Here is a 26,734-nt window from a genome sequence, read left to right on the forward strand (position 1 = left end):
AAATGCTCCAAACTCTTCTTAAGGGATTACATAAATTTTAAAATTGAAGTGCTTTGGCACTGCCCTGCCCTGTCCCTATTCCATATCTTTAATGTTGAAATACCCCTCCTTGGGCTTCACTCACTCCCACCCTTTCAGTACCTTTAATTTTACAGTTCTTCAGCCTAGATTGCAGTATGCTGCTATTGTGACCTAGGCTTTGCACTTTCTGCTTTGCAATAGGAGCAATGATGTAGCATATGCTTTCAGAGTTGCTCCCATAGCAATACAGAGAGTGCCACTGTGATCTAGGCTGAAGAATTGCAAAGTGAAAGGTACCAGTATGAGAGGGTTAGGATTGGGTTAGAGCAGGGGGTGGGCAATTCCAGTCCTCGAGGGCCACAAACCTGTCGAGGTTTTAGGATATCCTAATGAATATGCATGACATAGATTTGCATACAACTGAGGCAGAGTGCATGCAAATCTCTCTCATGCATATTCATTAGGGTTATCCTGAAAACCCGACTGGTTTGTGGCCCTCGAGGACCGGAAGTGCCCACCCCTGGTTAGAGGGTAGGAGAGGTAGCGAGGGAAGCCTGAGGAGGGATAGTTTAACATTAAAGATGTAGAATAGGGGAGAGGGTGGAGGGATGGTGCCAGGCTAAGGCTGGCCCACTTACTTTTTAAATTTATTTAATCACTTTAAAGGGGCTTGGGGATGGTCAGCCCGCTAGGGCCAGTTGCTTGGGTTGGAGGGCTGTCTAGGCCTGCAAGGTAGATATATTTTTATGATAGTACTGGTGAAGACTAAAGTTATTACATGGGGCTGGATAATTTTAGATTTGCTCTCAGGCACATATAATTTATTTGGCTTACTCCAAATATCAGATTCAGCTAAATCAACCCCCTCCCCTGCCCCTACCTAGGTCCTCGCCCCTGACCCCCTATTATGCCTCTTTCTTATTCAGCAGATCTCAGCTGGGCAATGACTTTTATCTGGCCAAATTTAGGGGGTCATTTTCCAGAGCGATCGCACACGAAAAGAGACTTTTTGCGTGCGATCACTAAATGGGGGCGGCGTCAAGACCGGAACAGGAGGAGTCAGGGCGGCACCGGGGCGGATGCTGTGAAGACATCGCGGACAGTGAAAAGGTAAGAACCCTTTTCGCTGCCAATTTCGCACCCAATTCCTTTAATGATGGCACTATTGGGTGCGAAAGCCGGCGATCGCTGCCAGCTTTCGCAGGCCCGCCCCCTGCTTCGCCCCCCTGAGGCGCACGATTCAAAGAGCCCGGCGGTATTAGAGAATCCAGGCTGGATAAGCAAGGGAAATATTCACAACTTATCATATAGTGAATAACTTGTGAGTTTCTGGCGTAGGTTTTAAATATTGACCTTTTTGGATTTGTGTGAATATTGATGCTATTCAGATACGTTTTAACCATGGCATTGGAATGCCCTCCACCCTGCCTCTTTTTGTTTGGATAAATTTTACCAGGGTAATGACTTACCCAGCAAAATGTATCTGCTCAGGGGGGGGGGGGGTTGTCTGGGTAACTCAAATGTTATCCTGACAAATATCAAACTCTCAGTGAATTTATCCCTCAATAATTCTACAAATAGAATTATTATTGTAGTAGAGATATTTAAGAAAACAATATGATTAAATAAATCATGCAAGGCAGAGCAAAGAAATATAGGGTCGTTTTGGCCTGTAGCAACACACTGTAGAGTTGCACAAACTATCAAAACCACATTCATGTTTTTATATCACAACCCAGACTATGATCGCAATTGTACTGTTAGGATAAATTCTTACAGTAAAGCTGAGCACAAATCTCCACTTTATTCCTTGAAGTTGGGATATTATTTTGTGTTTAGTTTTAAATAGGAGAACAAATAAAGTGCTGATACTACTCTATATCATGCTGAATTAAATTAGACTTAGTTATGCTCTGGTTGCATTTTTTTTGTTTTATCTACAATATTTGCCATTGATAACTTTATCTATTTGTGGGTTTGATTTTAGAGATATTGTATTTTCTTTAGTACACTTGGGGTTTTTTTGTCTGTTTTCTTATATATCTTTCAAGTTTTCTGTTTGCAAGAAGATTCTGTGTAATTATGGTTTTGAAAGTAATACAAAAATATTTAAAACATTTTAACATCTGAAGTTCACAGCATTAGTGAATCATCCAATAAAATTGTCAAATATCGTCTTGGGTATCTAATATAAAGATTTTTGTTTTTATTATTGGAGATTGCTATAGGTTATAAAGTAAAGCTTCTATAATAGTCAATTTTTTAAAAAATATCATTAGAAAACCTCATAATATCCATTTCCATTTTTTGAAACATTTTATTTTGCATGTGAAACACATAAAACCATTGCATATGAAAACATTACATTTTTTTCTGCAATTGAGCTCACATTAAATACAATAGAAACTTGACAAATGGGATCCTCGTAATATCTACCACAATTAAACCCTTAACTTATAAACGCTTTTAAGTGACTCCTTCCATCTTCATCCAATTCTGTATACACAGTCTCAATATTTCCTCTAAATTTGCTCATATTTATCTTTTTGCCCTCTAAGCACATTTGTGATCTTTTCAATTAATGCAATCTCAAACAGCTGTTTCCTCCATCTTGTGATATATGGAGACTTTTTCCAGTAGAAAGCAATTGTATGTTGAGCAGCATGTATACAGTAAGTAATTAGAATCTTATTATTGCCATTGTTTCTCCCCTGCCCAAGATCTCTCCCCCCAGTTCCTAATTAGCATAAAGCTGGAGTGAGATTTTTTTTGTTTAATCACCCTTTTTGATTTCTATTTCAAATTTCCTCCAAAAGTGATTGACATTGGGACATGTCCACCACTTATGCAGACGTGTCCCATCCAAACGACATCCACTCCAACACAGAGGTGACATCATTCTTGAATTTTGTTAAAAAAAATTGGATATCTAAAAGTACAGTGAAGTAAATGTATCAACAGTTTAATCCTTGCACACATGGAGAACAAATGAGCCTTTTTGCTATATCATTTTCTAGTCCATGTCATCCACTGAAACCTGTAACTCAATATTGCTTCCATGTGTCTATTATATTCTGAATTTTATTGTGTTCCTGATCTGGATCTATTGAACAACTATATACTGAATGGATGATATGATTTTACTCTTAATTCCTAGATTACTCACAAATATTTCCGAAGGATTGGAATAATTTTATTTCTGTGTTTTACTATGGTATCTGGATTTGTAAATAAAGTTGTTGGGTTTCTGAAGCAACTTTGTATTTGTCTTTTAATTCAGAAAAATTAGGCCAACCATCTCCTTTACATTTTTGCCACATAAATCACAACCTACATTGCTCCCAATTCTATGTTTCTGGGAAGAAGAACAGTATGAAATCTTTGGGGGTTTTTGCCAGAGGTTAAATTAGTGATAACTCTGCTTCAGTCACCCTGAAATGTGTATTCACTCTTCACCAAATACAAATATTATGTGATAGAATGGGATTGTTCCTTAAAATTCTGCAGTCTATGAACGCACTACGTGGCATGGTTAACAATAATAGTTCTACTCTTTCCGTCTGCACCTTCTCCATGAACCCATGCAATAGAAACATTCTTCCCCTACCACTTCCTGAGACATGCAATGCGAGTGGCCCAGTTATTACTCTATGAATGTACCTTTGTAAATTGCTTACCTGAAGACTGGAGGGTGACTAATGTAACCCCAATATTTAAAAAGGGCTTCAGGGGAAATCTGGGAAACTACAGACCAGTGAGCCTGACTTCAGTGCCAGGAAAAATAGTAGAAAGTGTTCTAAATATCAATATCACAGAACATATAGAAAGACATGCATTAATGGAACAAAGTCAGCATGGCTTTACCCAAGGCAAGTCTTGCCTCACAAATCTGCTTCACTTTTTTGAAGGGGTTAATAAACATGTAGATAAAGGTGAACTGGTAGATGTAGTGTATTTGGATTTTCAGAAGAAATTTGACAAAGTTCCTCATGAGAGGCTTCTAGGAAAAGTAAAAGGTCATGGGATAGGTGGCGATGTCCTTTCATGGATTACAAACTGGCTAAAAGACAGGAAACAGAGAGTAGGATTTCATGGACAATCTTCTCAGTGGAAGGGAGTGGGCAGTGGAGTGCCTCAGGGATCTGTATTGGGACCTGCGCTTTTCAATATATTTATAAATGATGTGGAAAGGAATGCGACGAGTGAGGTAATCAGATTTGCAGATGATACAAAATTATTCAGAGTAGTTAGATCACAAGCAGATTGTGATAAATTGCAGGAGGAGCTTGTGAGACTGGAAAATTGGGCATCCAAATGGCAGATGAAATTTAATGTGGATAAGTGCAAGGAGATGCATATAGAGAAAAATAACCCATGCTATAGTTATACAATGGTAGGTTCCATATTAGGTGCTACCACCCAAGAAAGAAATCTAGGCGTCATAGTCGATAACACATTGCAATCGTCAGTTCAGTGTGCTGCGGCAGTCAAGAAAGCAAACAGAATTTTGGGAATTATTAGAAATAGAATGGTGAATAAAATGTAAAATGTCATAATGCCTTTGTATCGCTCCATGGTGAGACCGTACGTTGAATACTGTGTACAATTCTGGTCACCGCATCTAAAAAAAGATTGTGATAGAGAAGGTACAAAGAAGGGTGACCAAAATGATAAAGGGGATGGAACAGCTCCCCTTTGAGGAAAGACTAAAGAGATTAGGACTGTTCAGCTTGGAGAAGAGATGGCTGAGGGGGGGATATGATAGAGGTGTTTAAAATCATGAGAGGTCTAGAACGGGTAAATGTGAAGCGATTATTTACTCTTTCGGATAATAGAAGGACTAGGGGGCACTCTATGAAGTTAGCATATGGCACATTTAAAACTAATCGGAGAAAGATCTTTTCCACTCAACGCACAATTAAACTCTGGAATTTGTTGCCAGGGGATGTGGTTAGTGCAGTTAGTGTAGCTGGGTTTAAAAAAGGATTGGATAAGTTCTTGAAGGAGAAGTCCATTATCTGCTATTAATTAAGTTGACTTAGAAAATAGCCACTACTATTACTAGCAACAGTAACATGGGATAGAGTTAGTTTTTGGGTACTTGCCAGGTTCTTATGACCTGGATTGGCCACTGTTGGAGACAGGATACTGGGCTGAACCAGTATGGCATATTCTTATGTTCTTAAATGTTGATAAGTGATAAATAATAGCATTGAAGAACAAATAATCCCATGCCCACTTGCAATTTAGGTAAGCTCAATGTGGTTCTGCTAATTTGTTTTACCCCAATATGACAGATAAAACTATGCATTTGACTATTCAAGGAGCTGAACATTAAGGGCCTGATTTTCAAAAGGATTTACATGCCTAAAACTGGGTTTTACATGTGTAAGTGCACTTTATGCACATAAATGGCTTTTGAAAATTGCTACGATAGTATGTTACATTTTACACTTGTAACTCCTTTGAAAATTACCTCCTATCTGTGGGACCCTGCACGGAATGTGATGAAATAAATATAGAAGCCTAGGAAGAATACACATCTTAAGCAGTTTTATGCACCTCCCACAATATATATAGATCTCCTCATTCCCTCAGATCCTTTTGGATTATTTCCAGTACAGATGATAATTCAATCACAAGAGCTTATGTAAAATTTATTGGCGCTCCTACAACCAGACACCTAATAAACTTTGTCACTTTTTTAAAACCATGCCAGATATCTTGGAATTTAAATCTTGTTACCTATTGGGAATAATTCAGATTTTGTGAAGCTAACTTGGTACCCCGATATTTTTCCATATTCCTCCAACAAAATAATCAATGTTAGCACCTAAGGGGGTCATTTTCCAAGCGGATCGCACGCGATACCAAGATTGGGGCGGAGTCGGGGCGGTATCAGCCCCGGAAGAGGAGGAGTCGGGGCAGCACCGGGTACGCTGCATTTTTGCTGCCAGTTTCGCGTCAAATAACTACACTTTTTATGTTCTTTGGCGCGACGCTGGCAGTGATCCCTCTGTGGATGTGCGATCGCTGCCAGTTATCGCAGGACCCCCCCCCCCCTGTTCCCCCCCCTCCCCCCCGTTATCGCCGAATTCACTATGCTTTGTGGCATTAGTAAATCCAGCCTTAAGTCTCTAATTGGGTCAAATATAATATTACCTCATTGGCATATAAGGATCGTTTATGGTCAACTCCCGCTACCATTTTGCACCTTCACATCAGCTGAACAAGGGTCTCAATCGCTAGATTGAATAAGAGAGGGGATAAAGGGCATCCCTGCCTTGTGCCTCTTTGGATATTGAGGGCAGGTATCATAGCATCATTAACTCATATATATGCCCAAGGCATCATATGCAAAGCCCATATCCACCTATTAGATTCCTCTCGTAAAATAAAACATTCCAAAACACATAATAACATTTATTATAGACAGTGAAAGAATACACCGTGGAAAAAAATATGAAGTAGCCTCTGTATAAAACTGTACAACTGGTAGCTATTAATCTTATTCTATACAGACGTATAGAATTGTCCAGATTGCTGCACAGTCTTCAACTCAGTTTAGTAATTTCAATAATAACTTACAAGTGCTTTCATCTGTTTTCTACAGATCCACCTGCAGTAGAGCCAGCATTCATGGAGATTAGGCAGGGACTAGACCACAGCCTGACCATGAGCTGCAGGGTGCTGAGGGCGTATCCAACCCGGGTTCTGATGTATGAGTGGAGACTGGGCACCAAGTTGCTGAAGAATGGTCAGTTTGACTCTCAAGACTCTACTGAATATACAATTAACACTGTTGCTAAGGAAAACTATGGGACTTACAATTGTAGCATCATCAATGAAGCTGGGGCTGGGAGATGCAGCTTTCTTGTTACAGGTAAGTTTTCCAAGATATTATCATTTAACTGTGCTTTGGTCTAATGCACTAAGATATTTTACTGCATGACATTTTTGTTTTCTAATTTAACTTTGTCAATTTAAGTAATTTCAACGATTACAATAACACAATTTTTTTTTTCAGAATGGTTTATTTCAATAGAATAGTCACATTTTTCTTAGATGTTAAATTCGTAGTAAGAAGGTAGTTATGTATGCTAGTGCAATGATGCCAAAGCAAATAAATGTTGAACCTAAACATGGATGCTCTTTATTCATATATATATATATATATATATATATAAGTGTTTTTGAGTCGGTTTTTGAGCTTGGAGATAATAGTCTGTTTAAAGCAGTACAAATTTGTGGGTAGATTTTAAATGCCCGGCGCGCATAAATCCTGGGGTTAACGCGCGTGGCCGGGCCTTATGCACGCTGGGTGAATTTTCAAACGGGACCAGCCATGCGTGTAAACCCCGATATGCGAATAAGTGCTGGGCCCAGAGAACAGGGCGGTCCAAGGGGCAGGGCTAGAGGCGGCCGGTACAGCGGCCATTTGCTAGGGAAGCGCACGCTGTCAGTTGGCTGGCGCACGCAAGTTGCTTCAACTCCAGAGGAGCAGCAACTTACAAAATAAAAAAAAAAAAAAAGGTGAGGTAGGTTAAGTTTAAGGGGTGTGGAGGAGAGGGGAAGGAAGGTTAGGCAGGGAGGTTAGGAAAGTTCCCTCCCAGTCCACTCCTTAATTGGATCGGACTGGGAGGGAACTGGGAGAGGCTCGATCTCGTTGCCACACATACCTTTATAAAATTAGGCCCTCTTGTGCGCGCCGCCCGCACATGCGTGCACAGATCATAAAATCCGGCGCGCATGTGTGCATGGCCCCCGGATTTTATAACATGCGCATGCCAGGGCACGCATGTTATAAAATTGGAATGTCCATGTGTGCGCGCCCGGAAGCACGCGCACCTGGACGCGCATGCGCACCTTTTGAAATCTACCCCTTAAAGTTTCCTTGTTAACTTCTATCATCTTCAGATAGAAATAGAACTAACAGATGATGGATGACATATTTTTTAGGTTTAAGGTACAGGTATAGAGTTTATAAAATAATTGTGTCTGAGCGTCATACAAGATTTAGTTTATAATTGGTTTTATTTATAAGAAGTAGGGTCAAACTGAAAACATTGAAAAAAAAGTGAAAATCTCATCCCCTGTTTTATGCCCCTCAGGTATTTTGATCTTTTTGATGACTTGTTTACTAAAAAGTGTGAAATTTAAAGAGAATAGAGACAGGAACAGGAAGGTACCTTCTCAATTTCCAAGGGCTTTCAACCCCATGAATGGATTGGAAATAATTATATAATTATGTTCTGAACTGGGAAGGCCTAATTGAATTTCAGATACAGGAGCTAAGAGCTTTGGAGATATTTGTTCTTGGTGCAATAACTAAACAGCCAAATGTGAAATGTTAGAAATATGTGACTGTACAGCTTCTCATGGCCAAACACAGATTTGCCATAACCAGTCAGACATGCAGGGGGAATTAAAGAAATAATGAAACTGAGGTCATTGTATGGGGTAGAGAACAGTATTTTAGTGGGTTGTACTGCTGCATGTTTTCATAGTTACCTGGTTGGTTAGGTTGAAAAAAGCCTAGAAATCCATGAAGTCCTACCCTTTTTTAATTGTCTAATAGACATCTCTATGTTTCAGTTCAGAGGGAAGTTAAAAATAATGTTTGCGTTTGCAAACCAAATCATAAAAGGTAGCGTGGGGACTATGCCAGCATTAAAAATAGAGATGCATTTAAAAGGCTATTCTAATATTGTAAAATCAAATACATGCATTTTGAGACATGGTTTAATAATGAAGCATTTTGACTGCATGCCAAAGACCAGTGCATATCAAGGAGAATAGCATTAAACACCATAAATAATTAAAATAAATCAGTAAGAAATTAAGGAGCCAAGTTGGTTGTTTGCTTTGGCAAAAGGAGCCATGGTACAATTTGTGTTGATTTATTATTATTGTTTGCATCACTTAATTTAATTCTATAAATCTATTCCACCTTTTGTGGCTATCCGCTTCAAGGTTGATTACAGTGTGTTACTTTATAGTAAGATATATTAGATCAGAAATTTGGGATGTTATATTAAGAGCATTACATTATAGTGAGGTAGATTAAGTGTATTTCAGCAAGGAATATTGGGTCAGTATTAGGGTTCAATGTTGATTGGAGGTATAAGCAGTATAAGATGCCCATCTGTTGACTGAACAGCCATCTTTTTAGTTGGTCTTGGAAGTCTAAGTAGTCCTTGACCCTTTGTAGGTAGAAGTTCATTCCATAGATCTGGTGCTGTACCTCTGAAGGCTCTAGATCTACTTTTTTTCAGTCAGATTGTTTTAAGGAGCAGTGTGGCTAGCTGATGTTGACTTGAGTGAAGGTTATTTGCTGGGCGAAATTCTTTTATCTTTCCTGTCAGATAGGTAGAGCTGATTTTTTTTCAGTGCCTTAAATGCAAGTGGTAGGACCTTAAATTTGATATGTAGGAAAATGGGAAGCCAGTGTAGGGAAATTAGGCAGAGGTAAAGAATGCACTAGTAGTGGCATTTTGCTATACCTGTAGTTTATTCATTGTGGTTTTTTTGGTAGTCTCCTGTAGAAGGCAATGCAATGGTCCACATGTGCAAGTACTATGGCTCACATTACTGTTTTGAGGTTGGATGGTAGCAGAAAAGGATTAGTTGCTTCACATTTGGAGGTGCCAAAATGCATTATTTTTCACTGCTGTTATTTGGCTGTCCATGGTCAGTGAACACTTCAGAATGACTCCTAAACTGTTCACCTCCTGATGTGAGTATTGGATGATATCATCCAGTACAAGTATGTGTGTGCATGTATGGGGTGGGGGGTATTGGACCATGGTGAATTTCTTACCCCAAAGGATCTCTCTTTTGTCCCTGTAGAAACCATGGCGTGGTCTGTGGACCCCTAGCCTGAACTGGGGTTGACACTACCTGAGAGGGTAAACCCCCACAGGTCCCCAAAATCAGGAGGCGAGGCCAGAGAAAGCAGGAGCCAGCCGGAGCTTCACCAATACCCATCCACGTTCCCCGCGAGTTGAGCCCTTGGATGCCAAAACCAGCTGGACTTAGGTGGGCCCCTGTGGCGTGGTATAAGTGCCGGGTCCAGAACTGGAGCGGGGAGTGGTTGGAGTCAGAAGGTTGGCAGGCAAGACAAGACAGGCCGAGTTCAGGAGCCAGCAGGCAGGAGGCAGGCGCCTGACTAGAGTCGGAGGGCAGGCTGGAAAGGGATGGCCAAGAGCCCTGATCCCGCCTCAGGATAGAAGAGAAAAGTGAGGTACAATCCAAGGTTCTGAGGCAGGCGGCAGATGAGCAGAGTGAGGTCCAGTCCAAGGTTCAGAGGCAGGCGGCAGATGAGCAGAGTGAGGTCCAGTCTGAGGTTCAGAAGCAGGCAGCAGACGAGCAGAGTGAAGTCCGGTCCAAGGTTCAGAGCCAAGAGATCCATCAGAAGAGACTCCAGGAAGAAGGGCCCAAAACCTGGTCCTGGCATGGGAGTCAGGTACAGGAACAGGAGACTTACAAGGTGAAGTGCAGGATCCCGAGAGAAGCAACGCAAGAGACTCGTTGCCAAGCCATCTGGGTATGGCCCAAGAGGGCCTTAAATAGTCTCGTGCTGATGATGTCATCCTCTGGGGCGGTCCCAGGTTTCCTGACGAAGGCCCTTTAAATAGCTGGTGGTGCCGCACGCACGCACCTAGGGGGAACCACGGGTGGGGCCGGAAGCTGGCGGCATCTCATGCTCTGGTGAGGCCGCAGAGGCCTCGGAGTTGGTGGGTGCGAGCGGAGAGGAGTCGGAGAGGCAGGCCGTGGCAGCCGACATCCCAGGCAAGGCCCGGAGGCATAGCCGAGTGGAGGGAGCTGGCATGGGGGTTCCCTGTTTATCGGGAGTCTTTTGTTAGTAATCCAGGTTGTTATTTTCTTTAGACAACTTTCTAGGACTGTTGTGGTTTCTTCTCAGATGTCTTAAGTTTGCAACGCGACTCTTCTTGGCCTCCCCTCCTCATATACAAAACCACTCCAAATGGTCCAAAACGCAGCAGCACGTTTACTAACAAACACCAGAAAAAGAGACCACATCTCTCCTGTCCTTCAAGCCCTCCACTGGTTACCAATCCACTTCAGAGTAATTTACAAATCCATCACATTATTATACAAAATCATTCACCAACACACCATAATCGACCTACAAATTCCTCCCCGTGTTCACGAATCAACAAGACCGACTAGGGAAGCCTACACAGGATGCCTCCTTGTTCCACCCGTAAAAACTACTAATCACAGAACCTTGAGAGACCGAGCCCTTTCAACAGCAGGCCCTCCGCTATGGAACTCTATCCCACCAGATCTAAGAAACGAACCGTGCCTCTTAACGTTTAGGAAAAGACTTAAGACATGGCTTTTCAGGCAAGCCTTCCCGAACTCCACCTAACAAGATCCATCAATGACTCCTATGCTAAGTAGCTGTATATAGTGGACCCCATATTTATTTTGTTCTCTTGTATATACAGAGGACTCCTTATTTACATTGTACACTTGTATATAATTATCATTCTCTATCTCTTTTATTTCTGATAATCCCAGTTCATGAACCCTTGTTAATTGTAACTGCTTCTCTTCTCCACGTTTATTTATGTTTTCGGTTATATTTTTGCACCCCTGTTTTCTGTAAACCGACATGATGAGAACGAGTTCTTGAATGCCGGTATAAAAAAACCTTAAATAAATAATAAATAAATAAATGAGGAATTGAATGTTGCCCACATAGAGGTATACTTTTAAGTCCAAATTTCCTTACAATGATAGTGAGGGGCATCTGGTATACATTGAACAAGATAGGTGATAGGGGTGAGCCTTGAGGTATACCCCATTTCAGGGGCTAGTGTTTGGACAATTGTAATTTCCAGGTTATTTCTTTGTTTCTGATGGTAAGAAGGATTTGACCCAACTTTTGGCTTCCCACTCCAGATACCTAGGTTTGTTAGTCTAGTAAGCATGATTTAGTGGTAGATTGTGTCAAATATAGCGCAGAAATCAGGGAGGATTAGGAGACCTGGCCTGCCATGATCCATCATTAATCTCATATCTTCTAATAAGGATGCTAAAACAGTTTCTTTGTTATATGTGGGGACCTTTGTTTTCAGTTTATATTTTATTTCCCCCAAGAATTTATCAGTGTTTATTGTAACTTACAAAAACAGGAGAAAATTATTGGGGGAAAAAAGGAGTAATTTTATTACTTTGATTTTCTGCAGTTTGGTTGGTTCTAATAAATACTGATTAATTCACAGGAAAGTAAAATAAAAAATGAAAACAAAGGTTCCTACCTGTATGGAAACTCATTTGGGCCAAATCCTATTTGCTAATCTTTTCTAGATAGTTTCAGAGTTCTTTGGTGACCATAGACTCCAGGATTTTGGCCAATGTGGTATATTTTGAGGTATCCAGCGAGGGATTTTTTAGCATTGGTCTGATGTGAGTTAATTTTAATGAGTCTGGGTAGTGTCCCTGCTATAAGGAGGTGTTTACAGTTTTTAATAGATAGGATATTGTTTTTGGTAGGCTTTGAAAGATGAGCAGAGTATAGGTCTGATGTGCAGCCCCCATTTCCTAATCATTCAGTTTGTATTTTTATGTTTCAGGGTATACATTGTTGAACTGTTCAGGGGTGGCTGTATCTTATTCCTTTATTTCTTGTGCACATAGAGAAAAGTAAACCATGTTGTAGTTTTATGATGTCAGGATCCATATTAGGAGTTACCACCCAGGGAAAAGTGGACAATATATTGTCATAATTAGCTTGGTGTGCTGCGGCAGTCAAAAAAAAAATAGAATGTTAGGAATTATTAGGAAAGGAATGGTGAATAAAATGTAGAATGTCATAGTACATCTGTATTGCTCCATGGTGAGACCGCACCTTGAGCACTTTGTGCAATTCTGATCGCCACATCTTGAAAAAGATATAGTTGCACTGGAAAAGGTTCAGAGAAGGGCAACCAAAATGATAAAGGGAATAGAGTGGCTCCCCTTTGAGGAAGGGCTAAAGAGGTTGGGGCTATTCAGCTTGGAGAAAAGGTGGCTATGATAAAGGTCTAAAAATCATGAAAGAACTAGAACAGGTAAATGTGAATTGGTTATTCAGTCTTTCAGATAATACAAAGACTAGGGGGCACTACATGAAGTTAGCCTGAGCACATTCTTTTTCAGCCCTGGAATTCATTGCCAGAGGATGTGGTTAAGATAGATAGTGTAGCTGGTTTAAAAAGATTTTGAAAAGTTCCTGGAGAAGAAGTCTATAAACTGCTATTAATCAAACTGACTTAGGGAATAGCCACTGCTTCTAACTGGCATTAGTAGCATGGGATTTATTTACTGTTTGGGTATTTACCTGAATTGGCCACTATTGGAAACAGGATGCTGGGCTTGATGGATCCCTTTCTCTGATCCAGTATGGTAAATTCTTATGATTTTACTCTTTCACCCTGCTTCCTTTAAGGTGGGTTTATTGGGTGTTGTGGTATCTGGTAGGGGCATGGTTATCAGCTATTTTGTTATAATAAAATTCAGGAAGTTGGTCATTGTTTGGAGTGTTTCTGATGCATCGTTATGAAGTTGTGGTTGTGTTAGGAAGACATTGACAATGTGGAATAGATCTCTGGTAGGGTGTTTCGCTTCCTTTATGTCATTTGAGTACTAGGTCTTTTTTATTTATTAAGAGCCTATGAGGTGAATTTTAAAATCCCAGCATGCGCATTAATTAGGGGATATGTGAATAAGTTATGCTCATGTGCACCAAGCTGATTTTAAAAGCTGTTGAGATAGCTGTGTATCTACCACAGCATGCATATCTTAAAAGTTTTCAAAGAGGGGCAGGGCATGGGTGTGGTCTGGGCACGGCATGGGAGTTTTGGGGTGTGAACCTGAAATGTGTGCGTAGATACTTATGCGACCTGGCGTGCACCGAGGTTCCCAGCCATGTAACTTTACTTCTGTTATGGATAATATGTAAGTTAAAAAGCAAAGAAAACTAGGCAGATCTGTGGGGTTTTAAGGTTCGGGGCTCACGGGGGTGGGGGGAGTAAAGGCTATTAAACTAGGGGTTTTGGAGGATCTATCTCTTAACTTGGTGAAATGGGGACAAACTAGGAAAACTGGGAATGGCATCAGAGCATGCCCCTTTTAAAATCCCCCAATTTATGCGGCAATAGTGGGATTTGCACGCACATGGACATGCCCACTTAAAATTTGGTGCACACGGCCAGGCTATTTTATAACCCGTGCACATATGCACGCGTATGTTATAAAATGTCCACTTCCCTGGGTTTGTGCCATCGGATGCATGCCAATATGTGTGTGCACGTGCTGGTTTGAACGTTTCCGTCTCTCTGTAGTTCTTAAAGGTTCGTGCCCATTCTGTCTTACCGGCTTGAAGCACTCCATTCTCTGTCTTGTTTTTGGCATGTCTTTAGTTGCCTTATATGTTCTGTGAACCATTGTGTGGAGAAGTTAGGGTGAATTGTTTTTATTCTTCAGTAGTGCTACCTGATTCAGAGCCATTATACTGGAGATGCTCCAGTGGCAAACTAGGCTGTCAACTGTTCCTTCTAGGAAGTTTTCAAGTTTAGTGCTCAGATTTTTTCTGGAGAGTATACATTTTTTTTCCTCTGGTTTTCAGGGTTTGCTTCTGTGATGCTATTTACTTTTTTGCTGACCACATGTTGAAGTTAAATGTGATCATAGAATATCTGACCAGATCACTGGGTTGGATTCAAGTTTGTAGATGAAACCATTTGCTTCCTTTTATTTGGAGGTGAGTAGCATATCAAAGAGGTTTCTGGTGCTCTGAGTAGTTGTAAAGTTCATTTATTGTAGACCCAGTGCATGTGTCATGGTTAGGAAATTTAAAGCCATACTGTGTTTGGGATTTTAAAATGCCAGCTAAAGAGCCGTAATATCAGGAAGTGTGGTGTCTCAAGCATTATATTAGTCACTAGGTCAATAACATCATTGTTACTTTGGTTTAGTGATATTGGTAGATGGTTAGTAATAGAAGACCTAGCATGTAACCTTGCCCCAGCTGTCTCTGATGACTAAAATAATAGAAATGGTGATAATAGGTGGTGGGTGCATCTAAGGACATTTTATTCATGCATATTTCTGGAATTTGAGAAATGCAGGTAGAAACCTTTTATTCTATTGTGAATACAGGTGTAGTCTGTTCTCCTTCAGTAGCACAGCTTATACTGTATATGCAGCATTTTGTGCTCTCGTAACATTTTAGGGTTTTTTTTCTCTTTGCCTCCTACTCACTCTCCTAAATTAAACAGCTGGTCTCAGTGGCATATTTACAGTCAAAAGTTATGTGGGGAATAGAGCCTCATAATCTGCATTTGGACAGGATGATAAATGCTAGAAGTATCACAAAAGGTCACAGAATGCATATTGGAGAAGCATTTACAGACCCCTCAGTCTTTTGCAAATATTTAGTAGCAGGTTATAATTAGGCAAATTCTAATATCTAGACAGAAGGCATGCTAATAAGTTCGTAATTACCGATGAGGTCAGCAGTTGCATATCGGCAGGTATTAGGAAGGAGGAAACTGGAAAGACATTTGGAGCCTGACTTACGAAAGGATTTTTCCCATTTTGAGTCTGTAGGAAAACTGCTTTGTACATCTGGCTCTTGGTGAGACAAACTTTTGTTGACTTGAAATACATTTTACAATTATTGCACTTCTGCTGCATGAAACATATTTTCTTCACATTACACATTGGGATTTATATACTGAAGGTTTTCTCCCATTTTGTGTCTGTGGGAAAAGTGCTTAGTATATAGGGCTCATTGTATCTGTTAATTTACCTCTAGGTTCTGTGTTTTTTTTACTTTAAAAATGCAGCTGTCTAATTAGGTTTGGATTTTGAATGATTCCACCTCTCATCTTAATCTCAACAAAAGAAAGGTATCAGAGCAAGGCCATATCATCTGTTCTAAAACACAGAGAACTTGGATGTTTTTTCCTGGTGAAAATGAGCCACAGTGAATTGGAGAATTCCTGTTGTTGTATAAAGCAATCCATTGTGCTGGAAACATAACTATTCCTGAAAGACAGTGATACAATTAAGAATCGATTATTTCCCAGAAGTTAATGGTTTTGAAATATTGTTTTTGATTTAAAGCAATATGGATTCAGAGCTTTCTAAGACGCTTCTGCTACAGACATCTAATATATCTTTTCTTTATGCTTCTATATTTTCTGCACTATATTTTTACAAGGCTGTTCTGCCTAGATATGCTTAAGTTCAGTGAATAAACAATTAAATGGTAACAGACATTTATGGGAACACATTTGTTTTGATTCTAAAACAGACAATTGTTGGAAACTTTGATTTATGGTCTGGCCCCTAGGCTCACTCTGCAGTGCTCCAGATTCATGGTGGATCTGGGTTCAGATCACCACATCCAATCAGCCCAGAGCAGGAGGGAAATGGTTTCCACTGTAAAGGTAGCCCCTATGGGTCAATCAAAAATGCTATGGTTGTGCCTCCAAGAGGCAGCCCTTAAGCCTGGGGTTGGCAATTGTCATGTGTGGTATCTAGGCAATCTGTCTAGGGAAGGGAATAGAGTCCACTAAGCAGTTAAGGAGACAGACAAAATACTCTCTGTTAGTGTGGTTAATATGGTTTAAAAAAATACTCATAAATTCCCTGTATAACTTGTCGAAATAATGATAAACCTCTGATTCCTCAAGAAGATACAAAAAACAATAGATTTCCTTTTTTAGGTTTTGGATCCAAAATTAGAAGGCAATTAGTTTTCCAAAACTCTGGCAAACATAATGGCTTCCTTTGATTTATTGCACTGCTAAAGCACCATGGTAAAAATCAGTAATTCAAATAATTATGATAATCAGCAATTTGTCTATTGCATCAGTGTCATTGTCATTATTTTAAAGTAGAAATCAAAGTTTGTATATTTATCAAATATATTTTTGTACCTAGTAGGCCTTATTTAAACATTGGGCTCTGATGCGTTTCCCTGCACACAAGAGATTTACAAGTTACAAAATCCAAGTTAGCCCATTTGATGAATCATCCTATTTGAACATGTGTTACCTTTTGCCGCTCATGGATGGCCTACAAGCAGCTGCTCTCACCCAAACGCCGCCAGTTATCCTCACGTGGCAGGACACTGCCACCAGCTCCAACACAGCTTAAAGTGCATTTACACATGTAAAACCCAATTTTAAGCATATGAATCCTTTTGAAAATTACCTCCATAGTGAGCAGATAGGGCAGCTTTTAAACTAAAACATGAGGAAAGCTGTCACTCAAGAGTACATGATTTGGGGTGAGGTATCTTCGAAGGTACATTTAAATAAAGAACAGAGAGAATTAAATGATTTTAAACTACCCCATTCAACTACTAAGCAGGCTGTAAAAAAAACAGTTAAAAAATCCTACTTTGAAATATCTGGATACAAATGCTAAAAGTCTAAAAAATAAAATTAGAGAGTTAGAATTTATGGAACTGAACAAAGATGCAGACATAATAGGCATCTCAGACCTGGTGGAAGGAAGATAACTAATGGGACACTGTGAAACAGTGTACAAATTATATAGAAATGATAGGCTGAGTCATATTGGTGGAGAGGTAGCACTATATGTTAAGGATGACATAGAGTCAAACAGGTTAAACATTGTTCAGTAAACACAATAATGGGAGATTTCAGTTACCCCAATAAACATAGATTAATAGGTAGGGATGTTAGAGGGATGCCATACGTTGTATTCAGAATTCGTATTCGTCGGGGGGCAGATGCATTGCATTCGGCAAGGGGGGCCCCCGATACGTTAATGCATTCATTCTTATTCGTTTCCCGGCTAAAATTGAATTAACTACAACCCCCCACCCTCCTGACGCCCCCCCCCCCAAGACTTACCAAAACTCCCTGGTGGTCCAGCGGGGGGTCTGGGAGCCATCTCCTGCACTCATGCCCTCGGCTGCCGGTATTCAAAATGGCGCCGATAGCCTTTGAACTTACTATGTCACAGGGGCTACCGGTGCCATTGCTCGGCGCCTGTCACATGGTAGGAGCAATGGATGGCGCCTGTCACATGGTAGGAGCACAAGATAGCGCCCCGACACTCCAACGACACTCCCCCCGCATGTCGGGGGAGTGTTGGGGGCATGTTGCGGCCGGTGCATCATCGGGGGCATGGTGGGGGCATGTTGCGGCCGGTGCATCATCGGGGGCATGGTGGGGGCATGTCACGGCCGGCGCGTCATTGGGGGCATTCTGGGGCATGGCCGCGGCCTCTGGACCAGCCCCTGGACTGGACCATGGCGCGCCGGCAGCCGGTCTGGCGTGTGCAAGTTACTCCTGTCTCAAATATTATTTTGGGACTTACCCTACACAAATCTAATGATGAACTTCAAATTTTCTGTGTTTAGAATAGACACAGAAAACAAATCAGAAGCCGATCCAGTTAGCTGTGTAGCAGTAAAAGAAGCAAAGATCGGTGTGTATACAAAAAGCCCTTTATTGAAAATAGCCCGACTCTGGTCGAGTTTCGCTCTGTAGTCAAGAGCTACATCATTTGTATATGTGTGTTCATTTAAATATTTGTTTTTAGTTGCCCCTGAGGCAGCTCTTGACTACAGAGCGAAACTCGGCCAGAGTCGGGCTATTTTCAATAAAGGGCTTTTTGTATATACACCGATCTTCGCTTCTTTTACTGTGTTTAGGATAGCCTTATCAAACTAAAAAAAAATTGCTATCTGCATGGAATTACATGCGGCTTCACTGTCAGAATTTTGCGTCCTAAGCATATGACGAGGGGGCCTTAGAATTAATAAGGAACCATTTTATTTTTGGATAATGATACTTTCAGCATGAAACCTTTGCAGGATCAAATTAAGAATCAGTGTCACTTTGCAGAATGGTTTGCAGAATATGGAACTTAGGCAGAAGCAATTGGACAATTTTAAACTGGAAATAAAAAATTTCAAAATTCAAAAATTTAAACAGGATGCCTAGGATTATGCCAAAGGGTTAATTTATCTCTGGATGCATAAAGGCACCAATAAATAACTTAAAAAATCTATGATCTTTTCCTCATCTTCAGAAAGTTCTGATGAGAATAATCCCTCCAATTTAATCTGAGACAAAAAAAATAGTGTCATTTGCTAAACCATTAGCTGACTTTTCTGACAATTTTGACAGTGAACCTGTACATTTTTGTGTCCACATACAAGGCATTGGAGAGGAAGTTGGAATCAATCAGTTCTAGGGTGACAATGAACCAGAGCCAGCTGGAATTACCAATGTCAATAGAGGGGTGTGTAGCTGTGTTTAATTTGTCATCTCATATAATGTCTGTTGATAAGTTTAGTTTACTTAATAAAGGACTAACTTTTATTCCAATGTCCTATTATTATGATTCTTTAGCTACACATATGGAATTGTTTAGATTTTTGAAAGGGGTAAAAATTACCTCTTTTTAAAAAAATTCTCCTTGCCTTCCATACCAACACTGGTTTCTTCATAAAATCACGTTGGATGCCTCTTGGGACCTTAGACCACCCAACATTGTGGTGTTTGAAAACCTAGTTCTGAAAAACATTGAACAATTGGAAAAGGTACATGTCCTTTTAAAACATAACCTAACACAGGCAGAATGTAAAGCTATTGTATGTATCTTTATGGAATGATTAATCAATAGTCATAAAGCCGGCAAAATCAAAGTATGTGGAAGAGGCTTTCTGCCAGCTCAATGATGGAAAATGTTATTTTTCCCTACAAGTTAACCCTACACAAGAAATTCAACAATAAATTTACATCTGTCAATGAGAGTTAAAATGTAAGGTTATCAATGACAAAATATTCAAAAATGTTTTTTGAATGCCAACCTGTGATTCCAGCCTTATATCTTAGTTCCAAAAGTCATAAATCTCTGACTGCAACTCCATGTTGGCCAGTTGTATCTAGCATTTGGTCTTGTTTTGAATCTATATCTAAATATATAGACAACTTTCTCCAACCAGTGGTCACATGAAGTCTTTTGTCAGAGATTCCTCTGAATTTATACAAACTTTGCAAGATGTTCCACAAATCCATCCTAGTAGTATATTGGTAACTGTAGACATCAGTGCTCTATATACCAACATCCCACTGGAAGCAGCTCTTAAAATTTTCATTTTTGAAAAACAGCTGTTTCAGCAGATCAAAGGAATGGCCACGGGGTCTTTAATGGCCCCTTCCATAGCATGCCTTTAGGTTGACCAATTTGAGAGACAACACATTTATACTTCATCTTTTTGGAAACATTATATTGATGATAATTTTGGGATTTAATCCAACATTATTGAAAGATTACAACTTTTTATCCAATGGATTATTGAATAAGATTCCAATTTAAAATTTACAGTGCAATATAGTGTCATCCAAATATCTTTTTTAGATTTATTAGTTTGCAAACACCAAGGACACCTATAGATACAAATACATTATTACACAATTCCAGTTTTCACCCCAGGAATTTTAAAAACATTATCCCTGTGGGACAGTTCCTAAGTCTCCGCAGATTGTGTCATTGTGGAAAATTGGATGGTAGCGGCTTGGGAAATAGCCAGGAAAACAAAGGAAGCAGACGCTGGCTGTTTCCTTACATGCACTTTTATTTACAGTGAAAGCAAAACAGAAAAACTGGTGCAGCTAACCTTGCTATTCTGACAGTATTCAAACATCAGTTGCAACATATCCTCTCATTAGAAGGTTTCCTCTCTGCTCTCCGGGGACTCTCCCAACTCTCTGCAGTAATCCAGCCTAATCCAGAATCCCTTCCTGAGTTGGGACTTAAGGAAGACTGGTATAGATAGTTATGGCTGGTCCTTTAAGGTGTTCTGAGTCTTATATACTCCCTCACATACCCTCCCCCTCAGCTTGGCTTTGTCAGGTTGGGTGTCTAACCGTACCCGGACTACTTCCTGGCTTCACGTCATAGACAAACTATCCCTGAGTGGATTGCCCTGATTTCCTGTGAGCTGACGCCACAGGGTCACAAACTGGGGACAACTGCATCCCAGAACAACCAGGTTCTGGAGGTCGGGAAGGCCTCCTGTTTCCTGCTGGTGTCATCAACAGGACCTAATTAGTTGGGAACTTCTGTTTGTCCCCATGTACACAAGTAAGTGTCTCTTTTAAGAACATAAGAACATAAGAAATTGCCATGCTGGGACAGACCAAGGGTCCATCAAGCCCAGCATCCTGTTTCCAACAGAGGCCAAAAACCAGGCCACAAGAACCTGGCAATTACCCAAACACTAAGAAGAACCCATGCTACTGATGCAATTAATAGCAGTGGCTATTCCCTAAGTATAATTGATTAATAGCCATTAATGGACTTCTCCTCCAAGAACTTATCCAAACCTTTTTTGAACCCAGCTACACTAACTGCACTAACTACCTTCTCTGGCAACAAATTCCAGAGATTTATTGTGCGTTGAGTGAAAAAGAATTTTCTCCGATTAGTCTTAAATGTGTTACTTGCTAACTTCATGGAATGCCCCCTAGTCCTTCTATTATTCGAAAGTGTAAATAACCGAGTCACATCTACTCATTCAAGACCTCTCATGATCTTAAAGACCTCTATCATATCCCCCCTCAGCCGTCTCTTCTCCAAGCTGAACAGCCCTAACCTCTTCAGCCTTTCCTCATAGGGGAGCTGTTCCATCCCCTTTATCATTTTGGTTGCCCTTCTCTGTACCTTCTCCATCGCAACTATATCTTTTTTGAGATGCGGCAACCAGAATTGTACACAGTATTCAAGGTGCGGTCTCACCATGGAGCGATACAGAGGCATTATGACATTTTCCATTCTATTAACCATTCCCTTCCTAATAATTCCTAACATTCTGTTTGCTTTTTTGACTGCTGCAGCACACTGAGCCGACGATTTTAAAGTATTATCCACTATGATGCCTAGATCTTTTTCCTGGGTGGTAGCTCCTAACATGGAACCTAACATCGTGTAACTACAGCAAGGGTTATTTTTCCCTATGTGCATCACCTTGCACTTGTCCACATTAAATTTCATCTGCCATTTGGATGCCCAATCTTCCAGTCTTGCAAGGTCCTCCTGTAATGTATCACAGTCTGCCTGTGATTTAACTACTCTGAATAATTTTGTATCATCCGCAAATTTGATAACCTCACTCGTCGTATTCCTTTCCAGATCATTTATATATATATTGAAAAGCACCAGTCCCAATACAGATCCCTGAGGTACTCCACTGTTTACCCTTTTCCACATATCTTGTGATTAATGTTCTCTTTTTGGAGCATGCCCTCACTAAAGAGAATCTTGAAAGATCCTGAATCCACCAAAATTTGGGTGAGAATGTCATCCAGTTCCTCCTGAATCACAAATTCCTTATGAGGGTGGTGAGGACTCTCCCCTAAGCTACAATTCTGCAGTTTTTTTGTATGTGTTTACCCACTCTTGCTCCCATGTTTTGTTCTTGTGCTATTCCTCCAGCTTGTATTTGCACTCCATGTCATCTAACCATGGACACTTTTCCACGATATGGTCTACCATGCTATAATTGAACATGGTGGATCATATCCACTCTTGGCTTTTAACATTTCCCCTCAAAGGTTCTTCAATTTTGGCCTTTCCTAAGGGGCAAATGTCCTGATGCCCATTCCCCCGCACAGAGGGCACAGAAAGTAAAAGTATCTGATGTTTAATTCTTGGGGTGGCTTGAGGTACCTTTCTTCTTTCGAGGTGAGGATCATTCCTGCTTTGGAGTTTTCTCTTTCTCCCCAGGAATTTTACTTTCTGGTGATGGCTGGTCACTAAGCTGACATCCATATCTTCAGGTCTCTCAAATTGTCAGTCTCTTGCCAAATGACCTCTCTGACCACAGTTAAAGCATGTGGACAAGACTGTGGCCGCGTTCTAGAGTCAAAAAATGAGTTGTCCACCTCTGAGGGATATTTCTGGGGACCTCCGCTCTCTTTGCTCCACCACGGAGTTTGTGCGGGCTGCATTTCTATTCTCCATATCACGTCAGGCATTAAGTGTGTCTAGTGGAAGGTGTCTGCCACTTCTAGAGCTCTTTCCAACATGAGTCCTGTGTGTTGGCAGACCCAATTCTGCATAGGCCAGTCAAGTCCATCCAAAAACTGCTCTAGAAGCACCTGTCAGAATGAGTTATCGATTGAATTGAGATTGCAAGCTGATTTTTTTAAAGTTTGTTTTTTTTTTAAAGAGAATTCAAGGGCAGTCTTTGCCACTGGCTATAGCCACTTCCAACCGGCATTTTTCAGGCAATGAAGAAAATTTTGGGGGCCCTCCCCAGGCTGCAGAAACCAGCACTGGAACTGCTGCCAGTATGTTTCTGAGATAAACTCAGTTCTCTCCAGGATAGCAGCCTTGACCTCTGCATTTGTAACACTCCCATTTGGGTTGGCTGCTTGACTTCTGCCCATGAGCAAGTTAACCAAGTATGTAGGCCAGTTGGCTTTGGGCCAAGCCAATAGGTGGGTGGTCCTCTCAAAATTTTTCAGGAAGATGTCTGGTTCCTCATTTTAAACAGGATATGCGCTAACAGATTCACTTGGGTTATACTGGTCACTGCGATCTGCATGGCCTGTTCTACTTCAGTTAGCACTGTGTTTTGCTGCATAAATTGATCTCACAGTGCCTGCTGCTGGTCAAGTTGTGTTTGTATGGTGTTCTGCAATTGAGGCAGCCCTGTACTAAGGATGTGGATCACTTGCTTCATCTAACCTGCTTCCTGGGCTCCCTCCAGCTAGGGTATCTCTCCGAGGAAGGAAAGGGGAAAAAAACAAAAAAAAACCTGCTGGCCTTTCCAGCCCTGACTCACTGTTTGACCCCTGATTCCACGGGTGGTGCTAACTCCCTTGGTCTGTTGCAGCTTCTGTTGGAGGAGTAGAACTGGGAGGCCCCAGGAAAAATCTCTGCAGGGTTTTAGTTTTTCCTTTTCTTCTGTGGCTGTGGGTTTCCACCTGTGCTTCCCACTTAGGCAAGTTATTGCCCTCCTAACCTAATATGTGGCAACTTGGGCAGTAGTGGCTTTGAAAACAGCCAGGAAAACAAAAGAAGGCAGATTCTGGCTATTTCCTTGCATGCACTTTTATTTACAGTGAAAACAAAACTGAAAATTAGATGCAGCTCACCTTGCTGTTTTGACAGTATTCAAACATCAATTGCAACATGTCCTCTCATAATAAGGCTTCCTTTCTGCTCTCTGGGGCATCTCCCAACCCTCTGGGCCCTGCTCTCTTCTCCCTGTTCTGCAGTGATCCAGCCTAGCCCAGAATCCCTTGCTGAGTTGGGACTTAAGAAGGACTGGTACAGATAGCTGTGGCCAGCCCTTTAAGGTGTTCTGAGGGGGGTTCTTATATACTGCCTCACAGTCATTCTACTCAAGAACACAAGCTGAAATCTCAAGACTTATCAGACTATTTTATTATTCAGGGTTATGCATCTAAGGGGGGGTCATTTTCTAAAGCTATCGCACGCATGTGATAGCTAGCGCATGTGTGCGATAGCTAGCTCGGGGCGGAGTCGGCCCCAGAAGAGGAGGAGTCGGGGCGGCACCGGGGCCGACTCTGCGAAGATTTCCCAGACAGCGAAAGGTACGCATGCTTTTTGCTGTCATTTTTGCGCAGGCTCCCCCCCATTTCGCCTCCCGTTACCCTTGCGGCATTAGTGAATCCAGCCCTAAGATTGTAAGGCAAATCAGGAGAACATTTTGATACCCACAGATTGCCCCGTATTAAATCGCCAATATGTAGTATCCCTTTTTCTAATTGGTCCTCAGCAATTAGAGGCATTATTCAAAAGCATTGGCATATTCTTTCTGGGTCTGGTCCTTTTTAAGAACCTCCCATTTTTGCACTCAAAAGGAACAAAAATCTTCGTGATCCATTGGTCTCTATAGTCTTCTCTGTAAATCTATTAGTTGCGGACATTCCCCATGTGGGGAAAGTCCAATATATTCACACGTATTCTCTCTCTCTCTACTTTCCAGCATTGTGGTCTTGCAAAAGTATTTAAAACCCCAGGATTGTTTAGCCATCAGACAGCTCAAGTAGTATATGCTATAATATATCCATGTGGTCTGATCTACATTGGACAAATATGCAGGAATTGCACGTATTTAAGAGCACAAGAGCTGTATTCAAAATAAAAGGATGCAAACCCCTTTGGTTGAACATTGGATCACACATCATCTCAAAGATTTACATTTTTTTGTGGTTTGTAGAGTTACCCTTTCTCAGGTTGGTGATATTTCTTATGCATTATTACCAGGACCAGTGCAAGGGGATTAGGCGCCCTAGGCACCTTCTGCCTTGTGCCTGCCCCCCTTCCTGCCAGTTGCACCACCACCAACTCCGACTCCTACCACCACCACCACCACCGACTCCTACCACCACCACTACCACCACCACCAACTCCGACTCCTACCACCACCACCACCACCGACTCCTACCACCACCACTACCACCACCACCAACTCCGACTCCTACCACCACCACCACCACCGACTCCTACCACCACCACTACCACCACCACCAACTCCGACTCCTACCACCACCACCACCACCGACTCCTACCACCACCACCAACTCCGACTCCTACCAAGTGTGTGGTTTTCTGGGCTGTGAGCAGGTTGGGCCATGCTCGCGGCCTGCCGAATCTCCACTCCTCTTTGCCACCACTCTTAGCCCCACATGGCTCGCGCCCCCTAATGGTCAGCACCCTATGCGCAGGCCTAGTTTGCCTAGTGCTTCCGCCGACCCTGGAGAAATCAAAACCCCATGGGCTTCAGTTTTTTTAAAAGCATTTTAAAATAGTTTTTGGAGCATTAGTAATTCCTTTTCTTTATATAGCCTGTTTGTTGATTGGGTTTGTATTCAGTAATCATTATCTACCAGATTTCACTCCTCCTGCTTTTTACATCGGGCAAAAGGTTCTTTGCTCCTGTTAGAATGCGCATGCGTCGTTAACACACAGCTGTCACTCACAAGTCCCCACAGTGAATTTACCTTTTAAGGCTTTTGAGCATGAACATGCATGCACAGCGTCTCTGACTTGAAGTGAAGGGCTTCGCACTATGCCGCCATTTGGATGCTTATAAACTCTCTTTGTGTGTAGAGGTAAGCCTATTCATTTGATTCAATTGGTTTTGAATGATATCTGTTGAATGGGGTTGTTTTTATATAAAGGAAGTTTTAAAGGATGTATAATCTCTTTAAAAAAACAAACAAACCCTGGATGACTTACTGATTCCGTAGAGATGTTGATGCTATCTTGGTCGATTGCTACACCTGTCAGTTATAATTGCTAATTTGGGCTTTGAAATGTAAGTACCAATTTTTTTGCTTTTTCTAGCATCACATGTATACTAAATAATAAATTAGTTAAAACATGTATTCATGTATTTACAGTGTCGATGTGCAAAGCCAATATAATGATTTAGAGATTAAAACTTTTGAAAAAAAATTTTTCTGAGAGAGTACAATCATTACAACATGGATTTCTTCACCTTCAAACATCTCCTATCAATATGAAGAACATTTTTTAACAGTTTGAGATAAAAGTTAAAGACAAGAGTGTACGGAAGAAAATCTTTGCTGTCATACAATCCCCTAAATATCATTTGGATCACATTCTTCACCCCCTGAGGAAGCTGACTACCAGTGAAACAGGAGCCTCC

General features: G+C 41.1%; 1 protein-coding gene across 1 annotated transcript in view; it reads left to right on the forward strand.

Moving 5' to 3' along the window:
* The window catches only part of MDGA2 (MAM domain containing glycosylphosphatidylinositol anchor 2), a 1,648,575-nt gene that overhangs the window by 1,170,415 nt on the left and 451,426 nt on the right, over positions 1-26,734 (forward strand). The window contains exon 9 of the mRNA XM_029598388.1: positions 6,635-6,904. Coding sequence (XP_029454248.1) covers positions 6,635-6,904 — 270 coding nt within the window. The remainder of the gene's footprint in view (positions 1-6,634; positions 6,905-26,734) is intronic.

The sequence above is a fragment of the Rhinatrema bivittatum genome, chromosome 4 (assembly GCF_901001135.1).
Source record: "Rhinatrema bivittatum chromosome 4, aRhiBiv1.1, whole genome shotgun sequence".
NCBI classification, from domain to species: Eukaryota; Metazoa; Chordata; class Amphibia; order Gymnophiona; family Rhinatrematidae; genus Rhinatrema; species Rhinatrema bivittatum.